Source organism: Clinocottus analis, unplaced genomic scaffold, assembly GCF_023055335.1.
Source record: "Clinocottus analis isolate CAN_PGR_092001 unplaced genomic scaffold, fCliAna1.0.p SCAF_38, whole genome shotgun sequence".
NCBI lineage: Eukaryota > Metazoa > Chordata > Actinopteri > Perciformes > Cottidae > Clinocottus > Clinocottus analis.
The window spans coordinates 598,851-624,553 of NW_027176131.1; the positions used below are offsets into that span (position 1 = coordinate 598,851).

The 25,703-nt window shown below is 43.6% G+C and overlaps 2 protein-coding genes and 1 long non-coding RNA gene across 6 annotated transcripts; 1 reads left to right on the top strand and 2 right to left on the bottom strand.

Annotated features, from left to right (window-relative positions):
- Positions 1–2,162: 2,162 nt before the first annotated feature.
- LOC137799753 (uncharacterized) lies at positions 2,163–9,639 on the bottom strand. 3 transcript variants are annotated; one of them, XR_011079444.1, is made up of 8 exons: positions 9,189–9,639; positions 8,840–8,902; positions 7,193–7,351; positions 5,984–6,136; positions 3,456–3,566; positions 3,092–3,327; positions 2,914–3,008; positions 2,163–2,816 (listed from the first exon to the last, which is right to left on the bottom strand). It is a non-coding gene; the product is annotated as an uncharacterized lncRNA (long non-coding RNA). The 3 variants fall into 3 exon arrangements; XR_011079443.1 differs by lacking the exon at positions 3,456–3,566 and having other exon boundaries at positions 2,163–2,804; XR_011079442.1 differs by lacking the exon at positions 3,456–3,566.
- Positions 9,640–10,260: 621 nt separating this feature from the next.
- Positions 10,261–16,962, top strand: api5 (apoptosis inhibitor 5). The gene is made up of 14 exons (XM_068596553.1): positions 10,261–10,539; positions 11,198–11,359; positions 11,663–11,756; positions 11,977–12,042; positions 12,594–12,745; positions 12,936–13,142; positions 13,432–13,536; positions 14,391–14,480; positions 14,838–15,019; positions 15,130–15,223; positions 15,304–15,360; positions 15,547–15,626; positions 15,902–16,044; positions 16,270–16,962. The coding sequence occupies exons 1-14, from the start codon at positions 10,468–10,470 to the stop codon at positions 16,347–16,349; spliced, it is 1,584 nt and encodes a 527-aa protein (XP_068452654.1). The 5' UTR covers positions 10,261–10,467; the 3' UTR covers positions 16,350–16,962.
- Positions 16,963–18,486: 1,524 nt separating this feature from the next.
- On the bottom strand, positions 18,487–24,803 carry tdg.1 (thymine DNA glycosylase, tandem duplicate 1). 2 transcript variants are annotated; one of them, XM_068596529.1, is made up of 11 exons: positions 24,665–24,789; positions 23,986–24,057; positions 22,840–23,009; positions 22,191–22,546; positions 22,021–22,090; positions 21,621–21,756; positions 21,304–21,386; positions 21,116–21,210; positions 20,637–20,808; positions 20,252–20,416; positions 18,487–19,224 (listed from the first exon to the last, which is right to left on the bottom strand). In XM_068596529.1, the coding sequence occupies exons 2-11, from the start codon at positions 24,039–24,041 to the stop codon at positions 19,094–19,096; spliced, it is 1,434 nt and encodes a 477-aa protein (XP_068452630.1). In that variant the 5' UTR covers positions 24,042–24,057; positions 24,665–24,789; the 3' UTR covers positions 18,487–19,093. The 2 variants fall into 2 exon arrangements, with proteins under 2 accessions (XP_068452630.1, XP_068452631.1); XM_068596530.1 differs by lacking the exon at positions 23,986–24,057 and having other exon boundaries at positions 24,665–24,803.
- Positions 24,804–25,703: the final 900 nt, after the last annotated feature.

Sequence of the window (25,703 nt, forward strand, 5' to 3'; positions counted from 1 at the left end):
ACACTGACTTTCAAAAATAGTATCAAATTAATTCAGCTGGCAGGAGAGAGGGGCGGGGCTTGAGTGTTTGGGGGCGTATGGGGTAAAGTGTGTGTGTGTGTGTGGACGACATCGTGTTCTCTCTCTCTCTCTCTCTCTCTCTCTCTCTCTCTCTCTCTCTCTCTCTCTCTCTCTCTCTCTCTCTCTCTCTCTCTCTCTCTCTCTCTCTCTCTCTCTCTCTCTCTCTCTCTCTCTCTCTCTCTCTCTCTCTCTCTCTCTCCTCTCTCTCCTCTCTCTCTCCTCTCTCTCTCTCTCTCTCTCTCTCTCTCTCTCTCTGCAGACAGACCGGAGCTCACGATACAAAATGAAAATACAGATTACGCGTCTCATTGTTGCCAAAGCAATTCATAAACACACAGATTACATGAAAAACTGAGGCTTAAATAAATCAAACATTGATTAAAATAATGATTAACTACAGAAGTACTATCTTTAGTAACCAGGTCACACGGGTCTGTCTCTTATCTAAACATATAGAATACAATATACATATAGAATACAATATATATATATCTATATATATAGATATATATATATATATCTATATATATAGATATATATATATATATAGAACATATAGAATATAACATATAGAACATGTAGGATAGAACACATAGAACATATAGAATATAACATATAGAACATATAGGATAGAACACATAGAACATATAGAATATAACATATAGAACATATAGGATATAACATATAGAACATATAGGATATAACATATAGAACATATAGGATAGAACATATAGAACATATAGGATAGAACATATAGAACATATAGGATAGAACATATAGAACATATAGGATATAACATATAGAACATATAGGATATAACATATAGAACATATAGGATAGAACATATAGAACATATAGGATAGAACATATAGAACATATAGAATATAACATATAGAACATATAGGATAGAACACATAGAACATATAGGATAGAACACATAGAACATATAGGATAGAACATATAGAACATATAGGATAGAACACATAGAACATATAGAATATAACATATAGAACATATAGGATATAACATATAGAACATATAGGATAGAACATATAGAACATATAGAACATATAGGATAGAACATATAGAACATATAGGATAGAACATATAGAACATATAGGATATAACATATAGAACATATAGAATATATAGGATAGAACATATAGAACATATAGGATAGAACACATAGAACATATAGAATATAACATATAGAACATATAGGATAGAACACATAGAACATATAGAATATAACATATAGAACATATAGGATAGAACATATAGAACATATAGGATAGAACATATAGAACATATAGGATAGAACACATAGAACATATAGAATATAACATATAGGATAGAACACATAGAACATATAGAATATAACATATAGAACATAACATATAGAACATATAGGATATAACATATAGAACATAACATATAGAACATAACATGTAGAACATAACATGTAGAACACATAGAACATAAAGGATAGAACACATAGAACACGTAGAACACGTAGAACACGTAGAACACGTCCTCTCGGCCATGTTGGACAGCGCTCCTCCTCTGCCCGGCAGCTCGGAGCTGAGTGCTTCTCTGCGTTCATGAGAGGACAGCAGACCTGGGGGGAGCTCCAGAAGAGGGTTAGGGTTGTCAGCAGGTTGTTGGTTCTCTGCTGCCTCTCATGCAGCCATGTTGGTAGTTTTCGGCTTCAGAGGAAGTTCTGAGGTGTGGCTGTGAGAGCTGTCCGTGGTGCTGAGGTGTCACTGAGCCCAGAAGCTTCAGGACGCTGCAGTGAACTCTCCATGGATTAGTGTTCCATGTTCTCGACAGGCCTGTGACTCATCTGCATACAGGAACATATCGTGACTGATAATTGATAAAGAGGCCGAGCGGCAAAACTCTCAGAATCACTACAGACCTGCAACTAAAGTCTTCTTCTCAACATGAGATCATTTAGACACGACCTTTCATTTTGAAATAAGGCTTTTAAAGGTAAATAAACTTAAGATAAACAAGCAGTTTAACCTGTTGTCCAGTTACAGTCATAATCTTTGAGAAATTATGGATTAAAAAACACAACTACTTAGATTTTATTGGTGAATATTATTATTGGTACGTGGTGAAGACTCACTGCAACAAAACTGATGTGAATTATAAAAAAGAACAAAGTGATTTTTCCAACTCTGTGTGGAGATTCATCCTCACAAATAAACGTTCTGCTTCAGTGATCACTGATTAGCATATAGCTCATTCCCTCGTGTTAATATGTTGTCAGTGTTTTCAATAAAGAATCTGGAGCTCGAGAGGAAGACACTGAAAACATATTTCCTCAAAGAAACGTTCATATCGGGTTTAATAATCTGGACGCGCAGCAGCAACACTCCTCTTTCCATCTCATACGATGAAGAGACCTGATGACTTGGAGAATAACTTCCTCTTCCTCCGAGACCTCGTCCTGATGCATGAAACACACTAACGTCATACACACAGGTTTCCACCCGTTTGTGCTTTTATTATTTATTTTTTTAGACTGGCTCCCTTTAAAAATGTGCCCAACCTTCAGTCACTGGGCGAGCAGAAGTAAATGTGTCTGTGATGTTTGGAGAGAAGACGAGTGAAGACGAAGAGCAGAGACTCCTCCATCAGGACTGAATCCGGCCTCGTGAGTCTCTTGAGACATTTCAAACGTCGCAGAACGTTCCTTCTCACGTCTGGTATCCATTCAGCACGACGCCCTTCAGGCCCTGCAGCGACAGCTGTGCATCAAACACAGGGTGAGGAAGAGGAAGAGGAGCGTGTGACTGACGGAGAGGAAAAGATGTTTAAAATAATGTCACAAACACATGAAAGTACCACGAAGAGGAGGCAGGTTGAACCGGTGGGAGTCGCCGCTGGGCTCAAGCGAATGCCCGGCCTGCTGGAGCGCCGACCTCTGACCTCTGACCTCTCTGTGAATGAAGGGAACAGAGTTTTCTTGGAGGAATCCAGGAGGGAATGACAATAAATGAGAAAAAGAGAAAAACAAACGTGCCGTCGCAGGTACACGAGCTTAGTGGGACTCAATAGACGTGTGATAGCGCGCAGTAGCAGGCGGGGGGGCAGAAGACGTCATCGCAGCATGAAGTCACGCAGCATTCAGGGGTCAGTGCCAAAGCTGACGAGCGACAGAGATCCAGGGTGTGACTAAGACCTGGAAAGGCAGCGCTTGGTCCTCTTCCGTTACACTCGGCCCGTTGGAGCGGCTCGTTGAGCTTCAGCCGCATCGTCCTTTAAATCAAAACATGGCAATAGAATACTAATAATACCTTCAAAACATTTGCCTTGGGTATATGTTGCCCCCCCTTTTTCCACTTGGATGTGTGTGTGTGTGTGTGTGTGTGTGTGTGTGTACACACAGCTCCTTCCAATCTGTTTGATGTCCCCCTCCCATCTGCCTGTTGGCTTTCCATTCTGACTCGTAGGCTTCGTCTTTCTAGGAAACCGTGGGTGTGTTGGTCTGATGTTTACTATTGGGACACACACAAACGCACACAAGCACGCACACAAACGCACACAAGCACGCACACAAGCACGCACCTCTGTGGATTTATTTGCTTTATCGTGTGATTTGTTTCCTCCCAAACGGAGGAAACAATATTTGGTTAAAAGAAGGAACTCTAAATTGTCCGAAGACTTTTTTTTCATTAACAAAAACATACTTAAAAATATTTAACATACTGTTTAATATTGAAATTGTAGAAGAAAAATGTCTTGAACACGTTAAGCAGCTTATTTTTAGCTTCACAGCAAATAGGATACAATCACAATCAAAACAGAAGCTCCAACATTAAAGAGTAGAAACATTGGCAGGTTTATGACTATGTGGGTCCGTTATTGGTTTGTGTGTGTGTGTGTGTGTGTGTGTGTGTGTGTGTGTGTGTGTGTGTGTGTGTGTGTGTGTGTGTGTGTGTAGAGAGATGCTGGCCAGGTCTTGTTTGAATTTCAAGCCCAGATGAAGGAACCCTGCTGCTCCTCCTCCTCTTTATTTTTCCATCTCTCCTGCCTAAATGATGTCAATGGAAGCAGAGCTACAGTGCTATTTATAGAAACCCCTCCCCTACACACACACACACACACACACACACACACACACACACACACACACACACACACACACACACCTCAAGAGAAGAATCCGCATGAATCGAGCCGCTGAATATTTATGAACGGCTTTGTCACATGTGCCCCCCCACACCTCTCTTTAACGTACGTGTGTGTACGTGTGTGTGTACGTGTGTGTGTACGTGTGTGTGTACGTGTGTGTGTACGTGTGATTGTCCGTGCAGCCGTACTTCCCTCTGCAGGAGAACAGAAAAACAACAGATCCATTGAGAGGAGCGGAGGGCTGCTCTTCATTCACTCATTCCGTGCAGTCGTTCATTCATTCAGTCATTCACCTCTTTCCCACTCAGTCACTCATTCATACAAATCCGTCCCCGCAGAGCCGCTGAATGAACGGGATGAACGCAGGAAACAGCTGTTCTGTCTGCTGCCGCCGGTATTCCAGGTTGTTTTTTGGGGTTTTCCTTTTTCTATACAGTTGGAAACACCAACTTGAACTCGTGCTTGTGCAAGAGGAGGGAGGAGGGAGGGAGGAGGGAGGGAAGAAGGAGGGAGGAAGGAGGAGGGATGGAGGGAGGGGAAGGGTGGGCACAAGAGTACACTGTGTTCCCTGGGTATGAGTTTTGGGACTATAGACCAAATAACACCCTCCTCTTCTCTTCTCTCCTTCCTCTCCTTCCTCTCCTTCCTCTCCTCCCTCCCTCCCTCCTCCCCCTTCCTCTCCTCCTCCTCCTCCTCCTCCTCCTCCTCCTCCTCCTCCTCCTCCTCCTCCTCCTCCTCCTCCTCCTCCTGTCTCTTGACGTTCACATGTTAGATTGCGTAACGTAGTTGGGGGGGGGGTGTTTAAAGTCTCCTTCCATTACAATAAAGCACGGTTTGCTGCACGAGCTGTTCGGTTAAGATCTGATTTTTCTGTTTTTTTTCGACTAACTACTATTTCTGAAAGGCGGTCGTGATAAAAATAAATCTCCCCTTCCTCTCCAAGATTCAAAAGAGCTGAATTTCTAACCCGTCCTTCATCAACGGCATCGTGTACATATATAATAATGAGGCAAAAAAAACATAATTTTCTAATCATTTCTGTCTTTTGAGTCAGAGAATGTAGAATTATTTCACATTTTTCATGATTAGAGTCTTATCATATGTCAGTTGGAGCATCTGTTGGGTTTTGTGTCGAGCGCCAGAAGCAGCTGATGTTGTATTTGTAGAATATTTCTCCATAAAGCTCCTCTGCATGAGATGAAGGCAGCAGAGGAAGGGCTGCTTGGTATTTATAGCGTTGCTGTGTACATCCACAGCGGTCACATGTGCAGCAGCCGCTTCCCTGCACTCCTGCTGAAGTTGACATGTTAACACTCACTGGCTGCTATATTTAGCTCGGCCTCGCAGTGCTGTTACTATTCCCAGCGTCGTACATGAGGGGGCGGGAGCTGCGCTCACACACAAAATACTAAACACAAGAAAAAGTTCCCTTTTTTCACAAGGGATTTATTTTTTCCCCGTGTTTGCTATCTGCTGTTTACATGAACGCCTGCACAGGAACAGCTGATCATGCATGAGGGGGGGGGGGGGCAACTGACCTTGACCTCTGTGTGGAGTGAAAGGTCAGGAAAATAATAAAACGCTTCCACACAGTAGGAATCGAACTGAAATCATATCTTCAGGACCAGTCAGGTCGTACTGGTAACTCACCACTAAAACCATTACACTCACACCTCACGCAGCAGAGACCAGTGAAGGACTCACAACAACCTGTTTCCATCACAACGCAGCTCTCAGTGCGTTTGCAATGAGTTTGTCAAAACGTTCTTGTCGAGCTCACCTGCGTCCGTCATGAGGAAGCCGGCTGACTCGAGGCGAGTGGTTTCAGCTCCAGACCTCGACGCGTCGCTCGACACGCCGGCTCCTCCGACAGCATCGCGTCCTGGATGATGTCACGAGGTCAAAGACGGGCGGAGGGCAGAGTTCAGCAGAGCTGCAGGTGAGCAGAGGAAACACTGGTGTGGTTGTGATGACGCAACACACATCATCCACGACGTCACAACTTCCACCATGAAGAGAAGCGACTCCTTCACACGAGGGTCAGACCAGAGAGACGCAGACCAGCAGAAGAACTTAGTGGTCGCATACGGGGATGTTTTCATGTATTGTAAGTGAAATTATGTCATATAGTCTAGTTAGTACTGTTCAATACTTAAAACATCTTTCTTGTACATACCACTGTGTGTGTGTGTGTAGAGTGTTTTCATATGTAGGTATAGTGTTCTTCACATTTTATATTCTTTCAGCTTCCTATTATTAGTGTGTTTCTATTTAAAAACTGACTCAGAGCCTTCTGAATATAAATCAGTTTGTCTGTTGGTTTATGCACAAAAGGCATAATAAAAAACCTTGAACCTTTTGTCCATCACACACACACGTCTCGTCACACACTCGTCACACACACGTCTCGTCACACACTCGTCACACACACGTCTCGTCACAGAGATGAGTGTGTGTGATGAGACGTGTGCAGCTCGTTATTCTTACAACCTTTTGGTGAGACAGACGGTAACAGGAGATCAATCCTCCCGCTCAGATGAAGCTGATCATGTATGATCTAAAAAAGGACTGACGAGGAATTTTGAGAATTTTCTCCATTTTTCCTGAAGAGCGACAGCGTCCAGAGCGACTGGAGGGAAACGTGTGGAAATCTCTGGAGGGTTGCGGTGTAAAATGTTTTGTAGGAAAGCAGGAGTTCCAGGTTTTATTTGTAATAACTGCATTAAAGTGTTGCAGTAGTTTGACGTCTGAAACACACGTTTGCTATTAAATTATCCAAAGTTGCTTATTCAGGACAACGCATCTTGTCTTTGTGTGGTTGGGCCTGTGGCCCGGCAACACTGCAACAAGACAACGCTGCAACACGGCAACACTGCCGGTGTCTGTCGGGTGGTGCAGGTTCTTCATCAGCTCCACCTCCAACAAAAGGTTGGTATGAAGAGAGGAAACCCTCAGAGTTCCACCAGCTGCTTCAGGACTATTGATTTACCTTCACGTCTCCTCTCACGTGGACTCGTACAGTCGGTCCTTCCTTCTCTCCGAGGGTCGTCTTCGGCTTCCTCATCTTCCTCCTGATTATTCTTAGCTCCGAGTGCATGTGTGCCAGGCATCTTTGGTTGGCTGGTTGTCGGGCTGGTTTGGGAAATACCTGGTCACGATCAATGGAGAGAGTTTAAAAGCTTGTCACACATCGCCCCCTACGGGCCTGACAGGAGAACTGCACATAAATGATCAGACTGCAACTCGGTCACGACCAGAGATTCAATTAGGAAACAAATGTTGCATCAAAAGCAACCGATTCATAGTACACGTACGGTCGCCTCCTCTGTGTTGCAGACACATTTGGTGCACTATTGACCAGTAAATAGACGGGCTCTTTGTCAGGAAGTAGTCTGGGTCAAGGGAAGGATGGGATGTGAGGATGTTTCGTCTTTCTGCTGCATTGCTCAGCAGGACGGCGGTGTTGCTGCACGCGGAGCAGCAACACGGAGAGACCAAGAGACATCACGAAAGCTTTGAGTGACTCGTTGGGTTCAGGGATATAAATAGATCTGGTTGCTCTGCGAGGACAACCTGGACTGGAGCGCCTTCTAGCGGCGAGACTCTGCAACGACAGGAGGCAGTTTATGGAAGGACAAGCGTCACGGTTTTTATGATTTCTTCTGCAATAAAACATGTGCTGTGTGTCAGTGTCGTAAAGCGACCACCACCTTCATATTATTATTATATATTATATTTATTTATTTAAATGCCACATTGAAATATAGTGAGATGTTTATATTAATTGTAATTTGTCTGCAATTAACTCTCAAACTGTTTCTGTCTCCACTCTGGAGGAAGCAAAATGTTCCACTGCCCCGACAACATGGAACAAAATGGTTCAACTTGTTGACTCATCATCCGTGTTTTTTTAATAAATAGATTAAAGAATGTAAATCCCTTTCAAGTGAACCAGATTGCTCCATCAGACAAAAACTAATAACATGTGTAATCACTTTGTTAAAACAATGCAAATAAAGTTATATATGTGCAAAAAATAACTAATATTTGGCAAAAAAGATGAGCAAGGAAGCTGGTTGGATCCCTGTTTTCTCCCCATAGTCTCATGTTGAAGTGTCCTTGAGCAAGGCACTGAAGCCCTAGAACTTCACTGCAGCACAAAGCTGCTTCATCACTGAGGATGATGACATGCAGAGAATAATCCACCCACAGTGGGATTAATAAAGGACTCTTAAAAGAATAATTCTTATAAGAATCTGCATCTCCTCACGCCCCACATGTAATACCTCCGCGCCCCACTAGAGGGTTGCGCCCCCTAGTTTGAGAACCACTGAATTAGGGGAATAAATAAGTGGTGGAAAATAAGTTTCTCCATGAAATCTCTTGAGTTTATTATTTAAATGACAATTATTTTTATATATTACAAGTTTTCTCCAATGTTTTTTAATATTCTGAAATTAGGCATAATCTAATGCTCATTGAAGAATTTAGGAGAACTCCACAGATGCAAATAGACAAAGTGTAGTGAATATATATATATATATATATATATATTACTACATGCCCGGTAGGCACCCGGAGGGCAGCTAATTATTAATTATAGTAATGATAATGATAACAACAAACAGCAGCTGACCTTTACAGGTGTTATGGAGCTCAGCTTCTGCAGATCATCGTTCATGTAGAAGTTTCCTTCAACCTGGAGGAACAACAACAACATCAATATTGAGGACAACACCTCATAAATGAATGCATCAGTAATAAGTCTCAGTGTGTCAATAATAATAATCTGATTATTGAGCTTTATTAATATTTGTTGTGGTATTATTTGCTGAAGTCATGTGAGCCGTAAAAATGCTCTGAGCGTAACTTACACATTATTACATGAATACATAACGTTAGCTTTTCATCACAAACCTACAGATAAATATATAGAGAGACAGATAAAACATTAAACTCTAACATCTGCTGGTTTTGACACTCACCTCTGCAGCGATCCCTCAAGCTTATTAGCATCCAGCTAACCAGCTCCGTTAGCATGTAGCTTGAGGAGAAGCTCCGGGTGGACGTCCTACCGCGGTCAGTGCTTTGCTGCTGGGTTTTTAATCCGGACGTTCGGGTCCAACTTGTTCGGCCTCTTCTTGTCAACATTAGCTCGTGGACTGAAAGGTGTTACGCGTAGAGACACCACAGAGTTTTCAGTCGCCATGTCACTGCTAGCTATGTTGCTCGCGTAGCTACGTGGGAGCTATACAGGACGTGAGGGAATGATACAGGCCTCTGATTCGAGGAATAGTCTAGTCACGTTGGAATAAGAAGCGATGTCATTGGCGCACATTTCTGGTCCCGGAGATTCAAGTTTCGTCCGCTGCTGAGAAGCTGTTCTTGCCGTAACGCCCGTGAAATGTTTGCTCGCCGCCATTTTGACTCCCTTTTGGCCGGCGCCCGAGAAAGGGGGCGGGGCTTTCCTCAGTGACGATGAATGACGATTTATTGTATTTGGTCACATTTATATTATGTTTTTTGACGGTATATATTATATAAGTCGTTTATTTTATTTTGTTTTCCGATTTTTTTTGTCGCGGAAATAGATTCCATTTTATATAAGACTAATTTAAAAAAAAAAATTGGCAAAAAAAAAAGTCAACGAAAAAAAAAGTCTTCGGAAAAAAAGGTGACTATTTTTTTTGTTTGTCCTAATCTTTTGTTTTGGTCCTAAATGTTATTTTATTGTTTTGGTCCTAATTTTTTTTGTGGAAATGGAAGCCCATTTCTCTTAAGGAGCACTGTAAAATAAAAATAAAAGGGGAATACAAATAATTCGAATATACTACATCATTTCAACGAAAGGGAGTTCTGTCAATAAAAGACTAATTTATTATCTGTTAACATGTCATTTGAACCAGAGCCCTTTGCTTTGAACGTTTCAGTGACCTCGATAAGTTTATTTTTACTGCGCATCAATTCGGCGCACACCAGTGGTCACGTGTGCTGCGAGTCTCCACGCGATTGGCTCGGCCTGCGCATGCACTCAACTCATTGTTCCGTAGCATTTGAGCCTTTTAGCTTGCCCACCTCAGATTGCGGGAAGACGGACCGTAGAGAGGCGTTTCATTCACAGGATTCTCGAAGTTTCTTCTCGTCCCCTCCTTTCTGCAAACACACACATCCCGATAACACGGCGTTGTTTGTGCCGCAGCAGCAAAAAACGACCGGAGAAGAGCTCTTTTATCGGCGGTCTCATCTGCGAGTGGACGCACGCTGATGGCGGTCACTATCGAGGATCTCTATCGGAGCTACGGGGTCCTTGCGGACGCCAAGGACAACCTCAGTCAGGTGAGCTAAAAAACGACGAGCTCGGTTATTTAGAAATATCTGTAAAGCTCCGTTGCTTTGCTGCGTTGCCTTATTTCACGTCCACTAGCTACGTAACGTTGTTGTGAGCCAGCTAAGCTAAGCTAGCTGTAAGAAGCTAACCGGGAGCCCGTGCTCCTGTTGGGGCCTCCTCCTCCTCCTCGGCGACCCGCGATAACAACTCTGTTACAATTACTTTGAAGTTCTCCAAACGGATATTCACCTGCAAACCAAACTGTTTTATAAACGGGAAACTGATTTCAAGTGGCATTATTAAACGGAGGTTGTTGACTTAAATTCACCGCATTGCCTTTCATTCAAGATGATGTTTAAAAAAATGAATGAATAATTTACGTTAGTTTGAATTTATGGCATTGACCAATCTTTTTTCTCTGTAACTTGTTTCCTCGTATAACAGAGGGACGGTGGTTTAATTGTTAGTTTTTTTTTTAAACTACCCAGTCCACATGCAACTTTAACTTAAAGGCGCAGCATCCATTGTTTTTGTGAACACACGTAAAAAAGTGCAGCTGTATGCACCACTGTTCCAGTGAGGGAAGTTTAAAATGAGTTGTCTTGTACTGACAGTCATGCGGCTGTTGTACATGTTTATTGATGGTCTGTTTTTCCTTTTCTGCAGCACAAAGATGCCTACCAAGTCATCTTGGACGGGGTAAAGGGTGGCCCAAAGGAGAAGCGCCTGGCGGCTCAGTTCATCCCCAAGTTCTTCAGCAGCTTTCCAGAACTGGCCGACTCGGCCATTAATGCCCAGCTCGATCTCTGTGAAGACGAGGATGTGTCGGTGAGTATTTGCAGGACACGGCTGTGTTTGGGTACCGTGTTAACTTTTTGTGGGCTCCATTTGTTCCTTGGTCAATTTTGTTTTTTTCCTCCAAACATTTCTAAACACGGCAACGTAAACATTTTCAATGAGTTTTGTGTTTCTTGTTGCAATGTTTTCTTCATGCAGTTTCTGACGGGAAGTAAACTTTTACCAAAGGCATTACCCTGACAACAGACTGGCAATGAAAAGCTCTAGAGATTGCCAGATTATTTTTATTTATTCCATTATATTGATCGCCTCTGTGTGCGTGTCTTTGTCCAGATCCGACGGCAGGCCATCAAGGAGCTTCCGCGCTTCGCGACCGGCGAGAACACGGCGAGAGTCGCCGATATTCTCACCCAGCTGCTGCAGACAGGTACCGGATGCCTCGAGATAAACACTTGAGAGACTTCAATAGCAATTTATAGCATTCTATTTGTTTTTACAAACATCCTCGTTGGCCATTCAGCCGTGTTGTTTACTGGTGTTATGATTCATTGTGAATGTCATAATCTGTTTTTCTGTCAGTTTAATAACTTCATCAAATGTTCTTGTCTCAACAGTTTATTGATTGTTTTTTATTTTTGTGCTTCCAGATGATACAGCTGAGTTCAACCAAGTGACTGGATCACTTATTTCTATCTTCAAGATAGACGCTAAGGGTAAGCGTTGCTGCTCCTCCACTGAGCCAAAGCAATGTTTTATCTTCATAACTGTGCTGAAAGAGCATCCTGCTTTTAAATATTCCTCTTTGGTCATATTTAGAGAGAGAGATGTCTTTCTGCTTGTTGAGATGGTTTCAATCAAACTTTTAATACACACTCATGGTCCAGATAATGCAAAATACATTAAATAGAATAAAATACATACAAGCACAATTAAAATGCTTAATGAATAGACAGCTGTACCAGTGTCTCCACAGGAGGGACTGGTAGCACTGTACTTTTATGTTTGATAAAACCAAGGTGATCTAAGTCACTAACTTGACAGATAAATCTGCATAAAACTTCTCCAAACAGCCTGGAAGTGTTAACTCCTGCAGCTACAAACAGTTCACTGGCTCTACACCACCTCGGTCTCTTCAGTCGTATCGTTACGCCGTCATTAGACGCTACTGGAAGTCTCTGTCGGCTTGCTTTTTTCTGTAATTAGACCACAATTGTGCAGTGTCGGTTTGTTAAGGAACGTCTCCAATGCCTCTTCTATCGCTCAGGTACGCTCGGAGGCCTCTTCTCTCAGATCCTGCAAGGGGAGGACGTGGTGCGGGAACGGGCCATCAAGTTCCTGTCGAGCAAACTGAAGACCCTGCCAGAGGAAGTCATGACGAAGGAGATGGAGGACTACGTCTTTGTGGAGACGAAGAAGGTGAGCGGAGGGTGTAGAAATGTTTAATGGTCTTCCATCTGAAATGTGTACGTCTGAATCCAACGGCGATCATTTACATCACTTCATATGATAAACTACAATCAAGTCGTAGTATTTGTTAGCCTGTTTCAGATTGATAAGAACACGTGTTTCTGAAATGTGTTTTGTCACTTCGGTGCTGCCCCTTCAGGTGCTGGAGGATGTGACCGGAGAGGAGTTTGTGCTGTTGATGCGCGTGGTGTCGGGCCTGCGGGTGCTGCAGACGGTGAACGGGCGGCAGCAGCTGGTGGAGCTGGTGGTGGAGCAGGCCTTCCTGGAGCAGGCCCTCAACCCGGCCGACCCGGACACCGTCGACCGCCTGCTGCAGTGCACGCGACAAGCGCTGCCCCTCTTCTCTGTGAGTACTGACCGGTGCACCTTCACGGCTGGGAGAAAGTTTAGAAAATAGCGTCAATGGCAACTGAAGTTATATCCTCGAGTCGCTTTTGCAGCCAGATTCAGGTTTACTAGTTATTTGCATGGAAGGGGGATACAACGAATGATCCACATAAGTGATGCAAGTTGTTGCTGCACACGGTGCATGTTGTCTGTTTTTACATGCGATCATCTCATAGCTAAGCGTTCATGTTGTTTATGTTTGCTTTACTGTGAAATGATAAAAATCATAGTTTTCGTTTGTCTCGTAGAAAAATGTCCATTCCACACGATTCGTGACGTACTTCTGTGAACACGTCCTGCCCAACCTCAGCTCCCTGACCAGCCCGGTGGCCGACCTGGACATTCAGTTGGAGGTGAGTTCTGGCTTCGTGTATTTATTGATCGCGCCCTTCCCACATCCTAAGTCTCATCTGAAGGTATACTTCCTTTAGTTCTTAAGTGACATTATAATGTCATGTCTGTGCCAATGATAATCAGTCACCTTGATAATAACCCTGAGCACTGACATCTTTATATCTAATGTTGGATTGAGCTGTAAAATGGTTGTTTCAATTATTCAGTGTCCGTCTTTAAAATGCTGGTTGACTTGAGGGTGAGTCCAGCAACTATGGTGCAATGTTTCATTTTCAACTGTAACGCCAAAGCGTTAACTTCTCTTCCGGTCTGATCATCGCCTCCTGACTGGCCAGTTCTTCCTGCCGTTACCTGCCGGGGCTCATGGGTAGTGTAGTGTTTAGACCGTCTGCTGTGCCAACATGTTTAAAGCCGGTCTGGTGGTCACATCATCCAGGAGGTCACACAGACTGAACACTCCTGAAAACCAGCTGCCCCTCACATTCCACAGTTCTAAGAATATCCCAGTAAAAAGAAAAAAAACTCCCCGTCAGGGTTTCGCTTTACAAGCCGGCTTTGGCCTCTAGACCAAAAAGACTGTTGCTCGACCTGGAAGGACTCGGCGCGTCGGCCCTGAGAGGTCTGCTGTGACGGCCTCTGGCGGGAGGTCGATGCTCCTCGTGTCTGACATTTGGTGAGCGCTTGTAGTCGTAAACAAAGTCAGCGTGGCAGCCGCCTGTCAGCCAACTGCACGTCCTTATGGGTCATTAGTCTGCACCGCGCAGCACTGTTTCCTCATTAGCGATGCACATTATACTGTGTGAGGCTGCTAAGTGGTGTATGTGTGTGTGTGTGTGTGTGTGTGTGTGTGTAGGTGCTAAAGCTGCTGGCTGAGATGAGTCCGTTCTGTGGGGACATGGATAAGCTGGAGCCCAACCTCAACATGCTGTTCAGCAAGCTGCTGGTGAGATCCGATTGCACTATTGTTGTTGTTGTTTTCTTCTTGGAGATGGAGGAATACAAATGCAGACTCACTTTAAAAAAAGGTTTTCCGTTCATATGGTGGTGCATCCTGTCTCTTCTCTGAGGGCTTCTGGCCAACTGAGGATTCATTGTCTTGTGATAACTCATGAGCAGCACATCCAGGAGCATGACGTCTTTTACGTGGTCAGATTGTCCCATCTGGTGTTTAAACCAACAACCTTCAGTTTAACAACTGCTGTCAGTTGTTTAATGTTGTCTATACAGTACGAAGAGGAGCTAAAACAATGACCCCGAAGCTAACCAAAAGATTCTGCTCACGTTCTCCTCGTCGCTGCAGGAGTTCATGCCTCTGCCGCCGGACGAAGCCGAGAACGGAGAGAACTCTGCCAGCGAGGAGCCCAAACTGCAGTTCAGCTACGTGGAGTGTCTCCTCTTCGGCTTCCACCAGCTGGGCAAGAAGCTGCCGGACTTCCTCCTGGAGAAAGTGGATGCAGAGCGACTCAAAGACTTCAAGATCAGGTGAGGGAGGCCGCTTGTACGGTAACGGCGAGCGTGTCGGGTTGTGCTTGAGTGGCCATTTTATCCCAAACCGGACCCTTTTCTTACGGGAGTGAATGTGTTCTCAACAGGTTACAGTACTTCGCCAGAGGCCTGCAGGTTTACATCCGACAGCTGCGAGTAGCGCTGCAGGGAAAGTCAGGAGACGCTCTGAAGACCGACGAGGTAACGGCTGCTGTGCAGACGCTCGACAGATGTTCTGCTGTGAGCTTCATCAGACTGAGCCGTCTTCTTTGTGTCCTCAGAATAAGATCAAAGTGGTCGCCCTCAAGATCACAAACAACATCAACATCCTCATCAAGGTACAGAGGTTTCAGGCTACACTTGTTGTGCAGAGCCGCAAGACGTAAACACACAATTCATTCACACATTTATGGCTCTAGAGAAGCAGAAAGTCAGCAGGAATAAGAATGACTTCAGTGCGTCTGTTGGAGACAACATGAACTGCATCGTGAACCAGTGGTTTTATTTTGTAAATGTCTTTCCAGGATCTCTTCCACAACCCTCCATCATTCAAGAGCACAGTCAGTCTGTCCTGGAAACCCATCCAAAAGTCTGAGGCAGTAGCGTAAGTCAGCGCCCACCGATCATAAGCTACACACACACAGACGCACACGATGACAATGACAACAAATATAACAGCTCCGGTCCCACCTGTCATTGCTTCTTACCCAGATACAACACGTACGTTTGTTCTGATTGGCTGATGTGTGGCTCCTCATAGACCTTCTGGGACTTCGGGGGGGGCGTGTTTGATTGACAGTCACGCTCAAGGCGAGACACTTTAGATCTCTGGTCCTCGCTGCCTTGCCAGGTCCTCACCTCCTCTCTTGTGCCTTTTAGGCCGAAGCGTCCGTCCACTGAGGACATCGGATCTGGCGGCAGCGCCAACAAGCAGGTCTCTCTCCAGCCGCGGCGAGACGCGCGGCAGATCTACAACCCGCCCAGCGGCAAGTTCAGCGCAACCATTGGCAATTTCACCAACGGTGAGGAGCATTGTGGGGCTTTTACTACACTTTATTAACACGTATGTTGCACACTGGGTTAGCTGGACTGGTTCTTGATAGAGCTGTGGTTACTTTGAACCGCGTTGTAGCGAGGGGCGACTGTATTCCTAAATTCTCACAAAGGTGTCCGCCTCGTAAATTAAATCTTGTTCATCTTATAAATTGTATTTTCATGCTGATCTGTTTGTGTTTTTTCTACTTCAGAGCAGCGCGGCGGTTTCCGCGGCGGCCGAGGCCGAGGCTTCGGAGGCCGAGGCAACCGGAGCCGGGGCCGAACCTACTGAGGGAGACACACACACACACACACACACACACACACACACACACACACACACACACACACACACACACACACACACACACACACACACACACACCGTACACACTGCTCATTGAACTGCATCACATCAGGATATTTTCCGCACCAAGACGGACTATTTCGCACCGACTGTACTTTTTTTTTTTTCATTTTCCAACTCTCACGTCCAGTTTTTGTGTTGTTGTTGTTGTCTTGGAGCAGGTTGTTGGTTTGTTTCTACAGAATATCAGAAAACTGGCTCAGTCATTTCAACATTTACTTCCCATAATCCTCTTGGCCAAGGCAATAGTTAGCGTAAATCTAGATGTTCCCCCCTCACCTCTCCTCTTCATTTAAAAAAATATTCTGTGTATTTTTGTGGAACAAAAAAAAACCTGCCACGTAACTGATGAATATTTTTGTCGGATTGTTGTAGGAAGAGACGAAGATCCTGTTTGGAACATGGTGATGAATTACTTTCTACCTTTTTATTTAATCTTTTTTTTATTAGAACTTGAGTTGAATTGGCTGACTGCTACTTTGTATGAATCAATGATGTTTCATTGGATTTTTATCATAAACTTGTATGGAAGTATGAACCTTTTATTGTCCTCCTTACTTATTTCATGACAAATTTCGCCGCACACAATTCAGAACTTGCATGTTCTGCACTTCCATTTTCTCCCATTCTGTCCCTCCTGTCTTTCCTCTTCCTCCCGTTTGTTCTCTCATATCTAAACTAAAGCAGCAGGAGGAGAGACTAATTTTTGAACTTTTGAATTAAGAGTGGAATCGGGCTCTCAATAATTGAACGGGCTAAAAATAGTTGCTGCTGTTACAAACTTAATTTAATGCGCTGGAGATTCTGCTTGTTGTGTGGCGGTGCGTCACTGGAGGGCGCTAAGGCATCGAGAGATGAAGAAAAAATAATGTTCCTTGTCCCTGCTGGACCGACGGAGCCAGAACCATCGCCTGTAGAAAACAAAAGGATTAGTTTTCATTGGTAAAACTTATGAATGGACTTCCACTATTACTGTACAGCTGTTAGAGTTGTGACCCATCTTCTATTCACAGTTAATAAGCATTCAATCCAGTGAAATTAAAATGATAATCTAATCTGGCTAAAGTAGTTTATCAAGAGTAAAATAACAGCTGTGATTTAACTGCAAGCTTCAATCTATTCCACACCTCTGCATTCACAAGCTGCTGAAATGAAGGAACATGCACTTTAACTCTTCTTCATTCAGGCCCTTGTGAGCAACTGTTCTTGTGACTGTAGGGACCGGAAGTACACTGTAGGGACCGGAAGTACACTGGCTGTGCTCATGAGAGTGAACACCTTTAACTTTTAGCCTTTAGCCGCTGGATCATTACCTACAAACGTAGCTAACGTTACTGACGCTAGCTAACGTACTGACGCTAACGGTAAACGTAAATAACGTCATCACGCATAACGTAACGGAGCTTTAGCGTGATAACAACGTTAACGTTAACGTTAACGTTAACGTTAACGTTAACGTTAACGTTAACGTTAACGTTAACGTTAACGTTAACGTTAACGTTAACGTTAACGTTAACGTTAACGTTAACGTTAACGTTAACGTTAACGTTAACGTTAACGTTAACGTTAACGTTAACGTTAACGTTAACGTTGTGTGTCGCGTTAACGTGTATGTGTAACGTATGTGTCGCGTTACACATAGTGTCGCGTTTAGTGTATGCAGAATATGTCGAGTTACCTTCGTGAGTTAAACAGCATATTAAATTGTTGCTAGCAAACAAGACTTACCTCTAAACTAGAGTTCATTGCTGATCCAGTTGTACCGACGGTAACTTCAACTTGGAGCGAAGGGAGGAAACGTTGGAGTGACGTAGACGCTGGAGACAACGCTGATTGGCCAAGACTCGACACAAAGATGTTTTATTTGAGAAGATCACTCACGACACCCACTTTTCTCCGCGTCTCACTCCGATCTTTTTTTTTTTTACTTTTAATTCAAACAAAAGTCTGAACTATTGTGTTTCTGTGCGCAGCCTTTGTCTTTCACATCGTGTCTTTTCTCTACAAAATAAAACGCTTCAGTCGTGCTCACAATAAAAGTCGTCCAATAATGTAGAAAAGGCATCATCAAGACATTTTAATGGACACTTATTCATAAAATTCCTCGTGAAAGACAATTTCGTAAAACATACAAAATGTAATTCTAAAATTCCTAAAAGCAAAATAAAGATCATGATAAAAGATTGAAATATAACCTGTAACATGCTGAAGGCTCAGAGGAATCTCACAACATGAGTTCATCCAGCGGTGTAGCACCTCGAGTGTAAAACGCTGAATCCTGAAGTCACACAGAGGACGATGAAGCTCCTCCATCTTATAAAACGACCTTCTGGAGCTTCATGTAGTGAATGTTTACACTTACTGCATCAGCGTGCAGTACAAAGGCAAAAAACGCCGTTTAAATACATCACCTGCAGTGACAGTGGAGCGTCATCGTCGAGTCCCTGATTTCACATTTAAAATTTTAAAAGAAGACCGTCGTGAAGATGACCATACCTTTTAGTACAAGACCACAAACACAAATAAAAAGATGCAGAGAAAATAATCTGAAAAAAAATAAAAACGCTACAAAAGAAGTCCATCTGTGTGTGTGTGTGTGTGTGTGTGTGTGTGTGTGTGTGTGTGTGTGTGTGTGTTTTCTACTCGGACATATAAAAGCTGTCGTGTCTTCATTGGGCGCCGGCTTCTTTCGGCGCCCCGCTGATGTCCGGGATCTGATCTGCAAACGACTGCGTCATCCACTGTCCGTCCGGCAGCTGTCCGTCCGGCGTCTGCGAGGTGGTCGCCTCCTGCGCTGCTTCTGCAGACACACGGGGTCACGTGACCGTTATTGATCCACTCGGATCAGCTGTGTGACGCGTAACAGAGACTCCAGACCAACGTTTTATTTTCAAATATTCAAACCAGGTGACTGAAATCAGGACGACTTGGTCTTTTTATCCCATTAGAACAAAATAAATAAATCAGGCTCCTCTCACCTGATGAATTAAAACGTGTTTACTGCAGGAAGCCGTCTGTAGTCCTGTTACTGGAATACATACTGGACCCTTTGCATGTTAATTACTGTGTGTGTCCTTTAATTCCATAAAGAAAACTTTCCTTTCATGCTTTTACGGTGAAATAAGTAAATACATAAGAAAATAAGTGGTGAAATAAGTAAACACATAAATGGTCATTTTGTTGAAGTAATTCTTGAACAAACATTTCTGGAATATTTACCTGAAGACGTCTGCCCTCTAGTGGGGAGCGGAGGTATTCCATTAAAGAATCTTTATTAATCCCACTGTGGGGTAATTATTCTCTGCATGTCATCATCCTCAATGATGAAGCAGCTTTGTGCTGCAGTGAAGCTCTTGGGCTTCAGTGCCTTGCTCAAGGACACTTCAACATGAAACTATGGAGAGAAAACAGGGATCCAACTGGCTTCCTTGGTCGTCTTTTTTGCCAAATATGAGTTATTTTTTGCACATATATAACTTTATTTGCATTGTTTTAACAAGGTGATTGCACATGTTATTAGTTTTTGTCTGATGGAGCGATCTGGTTCACTTGAAAGGGATTTACATTCTTTAATCTATGAATTAAAAAAGCACGGATGATGAGTCTCAACAAGTTGGACCATTTTGTTCCATGTTGTTGGGCGGTGAAGCCGAACATTGTTCTTCCTCCAGAGTGGAGACAGAAACAGTTTGAGCACCGCTGCTCAAAGAGATGGTTTAAAACTTTAAATATGTATCTGAACAAACTTGCTGCTGCAACCCGACCATGTCTACAGCCTCCAGCGGGTTTAACAGAAGCCTGCAGAGAGGAATACACTTGACTGTCACCTGTGTTTTCTGCAGTAGAGAATGTACAGTGACCGTTGGTCTGGCTTTGGGCTCCGGCAGCGGCTCCGTCCCCTTCGGGTCCTTTCTCTGCATACGCTCCACCGAAGGCGTCTTCATAACCAGGATCGTACTGCTCCTCCTTTATCGCCATCCTCTTGGCATCCTCTGTTCACGGGAAGAAGAAGAAGAAAGAAGCGTGAACGCCAACATGACCCGAACTGGATGATCAACAGGACGACTATAAGCGTTCCTTCTTCACACAACTACTTTTTTCTAAAGGATGATTAGCTGTCGTTGGTTTTCAGTGTGTCATAACGCTTCTTTTACAGTTTCACTTTAACCGCCATCTTTAACCGCGCGTCCATTCATCCGCGGCCGCGCTGACCTTTAGCCAACGTCAGGTCGAAGGAATAGTCGACCTCCTCGACCTCGCTGGGTTTCTGGACGCCCTTCAGCTGATCTCTGAGCTCCCTCAGCTTGATGTAGAAGTGGACTTTGTCCTGAGCTCGAGGGAACTGAGCACAACGAGCGCTGGACGAAGGCATCAGGTACAGAGCCTGCGGAGGAAACCAACACTTCAAAAGGACATCGACATGCCAAGGAAACGCTGTGGAGCGGCTCAAGATGAAACTTTCTGGGAAACTGACTTTATCCATGAGTCAGGTAGAAGAAAACAACTCTTCAGATGTCCTGCAGTGAGCAGCTTTTAGGACGCATCTTAGTCCAGATGCTAAGTTACTGTCATCAAGTACTGATCTGATGTTACTGAAGAGAAAGCTTGAACCGGCAGTCTCTGAGATCAACCGAGCTGCTAGAAAATCCATTTTGTTAAAGGTTAAATTTCTCAAATATTTGAGGACTCACCACTTCACAGTCTGGGATTTTGTGCGGCTGCAAACCAAAATCAAGTTTCTTTGGTTTCTTCCCAAACATCTCTCTGCAGAACATTTCATAGATGCCTTTGGAGGGAGAAGAGGAGACAATATTACTGAAGCTAACGTGAACAAGTAGCTTCATTGTGACTGTCGCTGCGAGGTGGAAGAGTTGCTCACATTTTCCATTAAAAACAGCAATAAGAGGCTTGAACTTCTTCAGCTTCTCTACGAGAATTCTTCCTCCTTCACGAAACTCTTTCCTGTCCAGATGAAGACAAACGGTTACAAAGCAGCGTCACAAACTAGTTTATAACAACACAAACCTCAGCTTCATGGTTCCTGTGAGCTGATCCGACTTCAGCTTTGTTCATTTGTACGACTACCTTTGTTATATGTGCGCATGACATTTAAACTATCCTCAATCTTTGCCCTCAGCATAGATTTCCCTACGTGAGGCGCGGTGCTGGGCTTTCCTCCCCTCGTCTTTAACTCACGTGGAGAGGTCTTTGCTCCCCGGCGTGGCTCTTTCCACCATGTTGGTGAAGCCCATCTTGCACCTGGCAGCCAGCGAGGTGTCGTGCATGTGGTTGAGCAGCTCGTCGGTGAAGCCGGACAGAAAGAGGCACTTCCCTGAAACGTAGAAGTTAGCCAGTTATTCGTCCATCTGGCCGACGAAAGCAGATTTATTCTTCAGAAGCTAACGGGCTCACAGTCACAGCATCCAGATGAATGTGGATTTAAAACATGGAGGGCACAAGTTAACCATCCAGAAGTCACATGGGTCTCTCAGAAGCTGCACACGGACTAAAGAAATGCTAGAAAGATGTTGGCGGTCCAGCAGAGGAACCATTTTTAAGATGACACCGCTCAAATCCTTCTTATCAGATAACTTACAGAAATGATTTCCGCCACCTGGAAACCATCGTCCGATATAAGCCGCCATCAGTCCTGGGTTGATACCGATCTGGGGAAAAGCAGTCGCATGTTGTTGTTTTTTAAGCTTACAAACTCCCTCATAACCATCCATGACAGCACAATGTGACCAAGACTGAACAGACTCTTACAATAACATAGTCCAGGTTGTACTCCAGCAGGTCTGGGAGAGTCTTCTTCATGACTTCCTCCTCTGTCATTCCCTTGAAGCGGTCGATTTTCCTCTTGACCTTCTTGAAGCTCTCGTCGATCTTCTCTTGATGGCCGTCGGCCTGAGCCTCGGCCCCCTTCTTGGGCTTCGGGCCGGGTTTGCCTTTAGGTGCCTTTGGCTCCTTCGGTGGCTGTGGGGCTTTGGGGACTTTTGGTGGTTTAGGTGGTTTTGGTTCCTTGGGGGCCTTCGGCGGCTTCGGGGCTTTGGGGACTTTGGGCGGCTTCGGGGGCTTCGGCTCCTTGGGTTGAGCTGCTCTGCCTCTTTTTTTGGCTGCGGCTACAAGAAAAGATCAGAGAGGCGACGTCAAAAGGAAGACCCCCCTGAATCCATCGACAGTTGAAACGTTTAAACCTCCGAGAAAACCACAACTTTTCAGAAAGCCAAATCTATTTGACAAAGCTGGTACCAAGTGACACAAAGCTTCACTCCAGGAGCATCGTACAACTTTATGATTGTGCAAACCGATTGTTGCCACGTTGACTCATTTTAAGCTGAATTAAGACGTCTGGGATCTGAACCCAGAACCAGCTGATCTATAAACAGAGAGGGAGTTGAAGGGGATGTAGTACGTTTTGCCAGCAGGTCGTCTGGTTCCTGCTGATCCATGGAGGCTTCTGGATAAGCCATGTGCGCCATGGCCGTCTCTCCCGCCGGCCCCTCTGGGTAGTGAGGCTGCTGGTTGTGGTTGAAGCCTGAATATTGGTTCTGGAGAGCTTGAAACTGCTGCGCGGACTGAACCCTGTGAGGAGGAATCATTTAAACAAACAGAGGGATGTTTTAATACGACAAGTGAAATGGCAGCGAGGCTGAAAGCCTAAAGCGGAGTGAGACCAGAGTGTTACGCCGCCACGCGATGAAGAAACATGCTTTCTTTCTCTAAAGCCCGTTTCACACATCATACTATGAACCTTTTTCTATTTGCTGACCAATATTCTGCTACAAAACTACATCTTCAACTGTCATTTTAATTCTATAATTTACTTTTATGCAACATAATTTCAATATATTATATATATATTACCGTATTTTGATCTTACTCTCACTACGTTTGTTTGCATGAAGCCTTACTTAATAAACTGGATTCTTGAACTCAATCATTTATTAGGTCCAACTTGTTTACCAGATTATTAGATGAAGCTCGTATTAGGTTCATTCATTCAGTTGGAGGCAATTTAGAGAGATATTTGTGGAGCTTTGTTTGAAGGATAGTAGAAACTCATCCATCAAAACACATCCTCCAACATGACCATCAAGTTGAATCAAAGCCGTTTCAAACTGAACATTTGATCACATGTCTGCTGTATGTTTGCATTAGTTTCAGCACGATGGGCAGAAGGAGCTGGAGAGTGCGTCGGCTCAACGTGAGCATGTTTATGATTAAAAAAGGACAACACACAGATCACTGCAGAGTTGTGTGCTACACATTTTCAGCTCCCAGCCAACAACGGTGAGTGAAACCAGAGTCACTGTAACACAACAATACATCCTATTAAGATCAATCCAGCAGAGAGCCTTCCATTTTTATTCCCTTAAAACAGAATACACAGCACTGTAAATCAGGTGGGATGACCCAAATAACAATGGTAGAACAAAACAAAAAGGGGCACACATGCTTCAATTTCATTTTCATCACACTTTGCCATTCAGAGGTTTGCAGATATATATATATATATAAATTTTTTGAGGCCAACATTGTGGTGAGGAGGAAGACTCACCACTGTTGAAGATACTCCGGGGACACAACAGGGAATCCATTCAGCTTGTCTTCCATCTTTTGGGTGGTTGTACTTTATCAAATAAATCGATATGCAAATTGAGGGAAACACAGCTCGGTGATGCAACACGTGGTTTAAGAGTTTTAAGAGAATCTGGCAGTGCATGAATCTGAACGCATGTGCAGGACTGTGGAGTTAGCAACAAAAGAGATAAACAACACCAACACGAGGGGGGTGGCGATGGACATAACACAATAAAACGAAGGTAAAGCATCACGGTACCCACTTCGTTTAAAAGTATAACAAACACAAGACGGCATTCTTCTCAGCGACACTTCTAACGTTACACCTGCAGCTTCCTCCACGGCTATGCTAACTGACTAAGCTAAGCCCAAAATGGAAACCACTCTGCTCAGTCTTTTATTTTTAAAACCCTTTTAGAATGACTTCCCATTGCTAGAAAGTAAACATGTGAGTCTGTCGCCATCTCGCAGAAGTCACAGACGTTTCGTATTCCGGGAGATAATATTAATTGTATTGTTTAAAAGGGGGTTTCAAGCAGAAGCTAACGTTAGCTCGACAGCCAGCCGTTGAGCTAGCTTAGCACGGATGAATGGTTTCGGGTAGACTGAAGGAAATCGCACAGCTTTACCGGCGTTTTAAAATAACGTACACGTACCTGATGCAGGTGAGGGTTTGAATGAGCTTCTTCTGTACGTATCGCTGTTACTTTTCCATCTATCCCGCTATTCTGTTCACAACATATGAGGCGCAACAGAGGCAACAAAGACGTGACAGCCGGTCAACTTTGACACCGGACAAGCCCAAGTCTCAGACGTAGGGCTGTGCTAAGAAATACAGATTTAATTTTAAACGAAAAGAATTACTTAAAGTGGCATAATAAAGATGTCTTACTCTAATTTGGGATACTTGCATATACATCTTGGAATATAGTTTTTGTTACTGTGAACTATACAATAAAATTAAAAACGAACAGAACGGTACACCCCTATTGTATATTTGGTACGAGCTGCTCGACTTTTAAAGTCTGATCGCTGGGATTCTATTGGCTGACAGTCCGAGATGTTTAAAGGGTTGCGGCTTGGCGCAGGGATGACGTTTCTTGTGTGTGTGTGTTTTTGTGTCTGCCTAGTAAATATATAATTATTTTTATTTAATTCTTGGATCAACCCTTAGAAGTTTCCGTTGCCACTAGTTAACTCTAAAAACAAAAACAAAAAAACACAGTATTTTTGAATTATTGTTGAAAAAAGCTACGTGGCAATCACACAACACGCTTTATTCAGCAATATATTCCTTAACATTATTTTGTGTGTGTGTGTATCTTAGTATTGCTACTAGTTTCAACATGTAACCTATTACTGCAATATACTTAAACACATCAATTAACATTTGAATGGCAAGTTAGTCTCACAAGTTCATATTGATTAAGTACTTTTATACACGTTTTAATTCCATCTGCATATTTAATATTTTTCTCACTGTCAATTTTGTTTCATTACCGTTCTACAGTTTATTTATTTTACTTGATCTTTGTCTTTTATTACTCGTGAGCAGTGCTGCTGTAATCTTGTAATTTACCCACTGAGGGACTAATAAAGGTTTATCTTACCTTATATTATCTTTTCTTATCAGTGTATTTCAGTATTTGGAAGGAAAATAAGTCGATAAGCCAGCAAATTATTATATTATAACCC

What these genes read in the sequence shown, in the direction of transcription:
- api5 (XM_068596553.1), top strand. Translation starts at nt 10,468, where the DNA reads ATGGCGGTCACTATCGAGGATCTCTATCGGAGCTACGGGGTCCTTGCG. An exon ending in ACATCAACATCCTCATCAAG is followed by an intron (nt 15,361 to 15,546) that starts GTACAGAGGTTT and finishes ATGTCTTTCCAG; the next exon opens with GATCTCTTCCACAACCCTCC. An exon ending in CAAAAGTCTGAGGCAGTAGC is followed by an intron (nt 15,627 to 15,901) that starts GTAAGTCAGCGC and finishes TGTGCCTTTTAG; the next exon opens with GCCGAAGCGTCCGTCCACTG.
- tdg.1 (XM_068596529.1), bottom strand. Translation starts at nt 24,041, where the DNA reads ATGGAAGACAAGCTGAATGGATTCCCTGTTGTGTCCCCGGAGTATCTT. An exon ending in CCGGAGTATCTTCAACAGTG is followed by an intron (nt 23,010 to 23,985) that starts GTGAGTCTTCCT and finishes TCCTCCTCACAG; the next exon opens with GGTTCAGTCCGCGCAGCAGT. An exon ending in AAATCCCAGACTGTGAAGTG is followed by an intron (nt 20,809 to 21,115) that starts GTGAGTCCTCAA and finishes TTTCCTCCGCAG; the next exon opens with GCTCTGTACCTGATGCCTTC.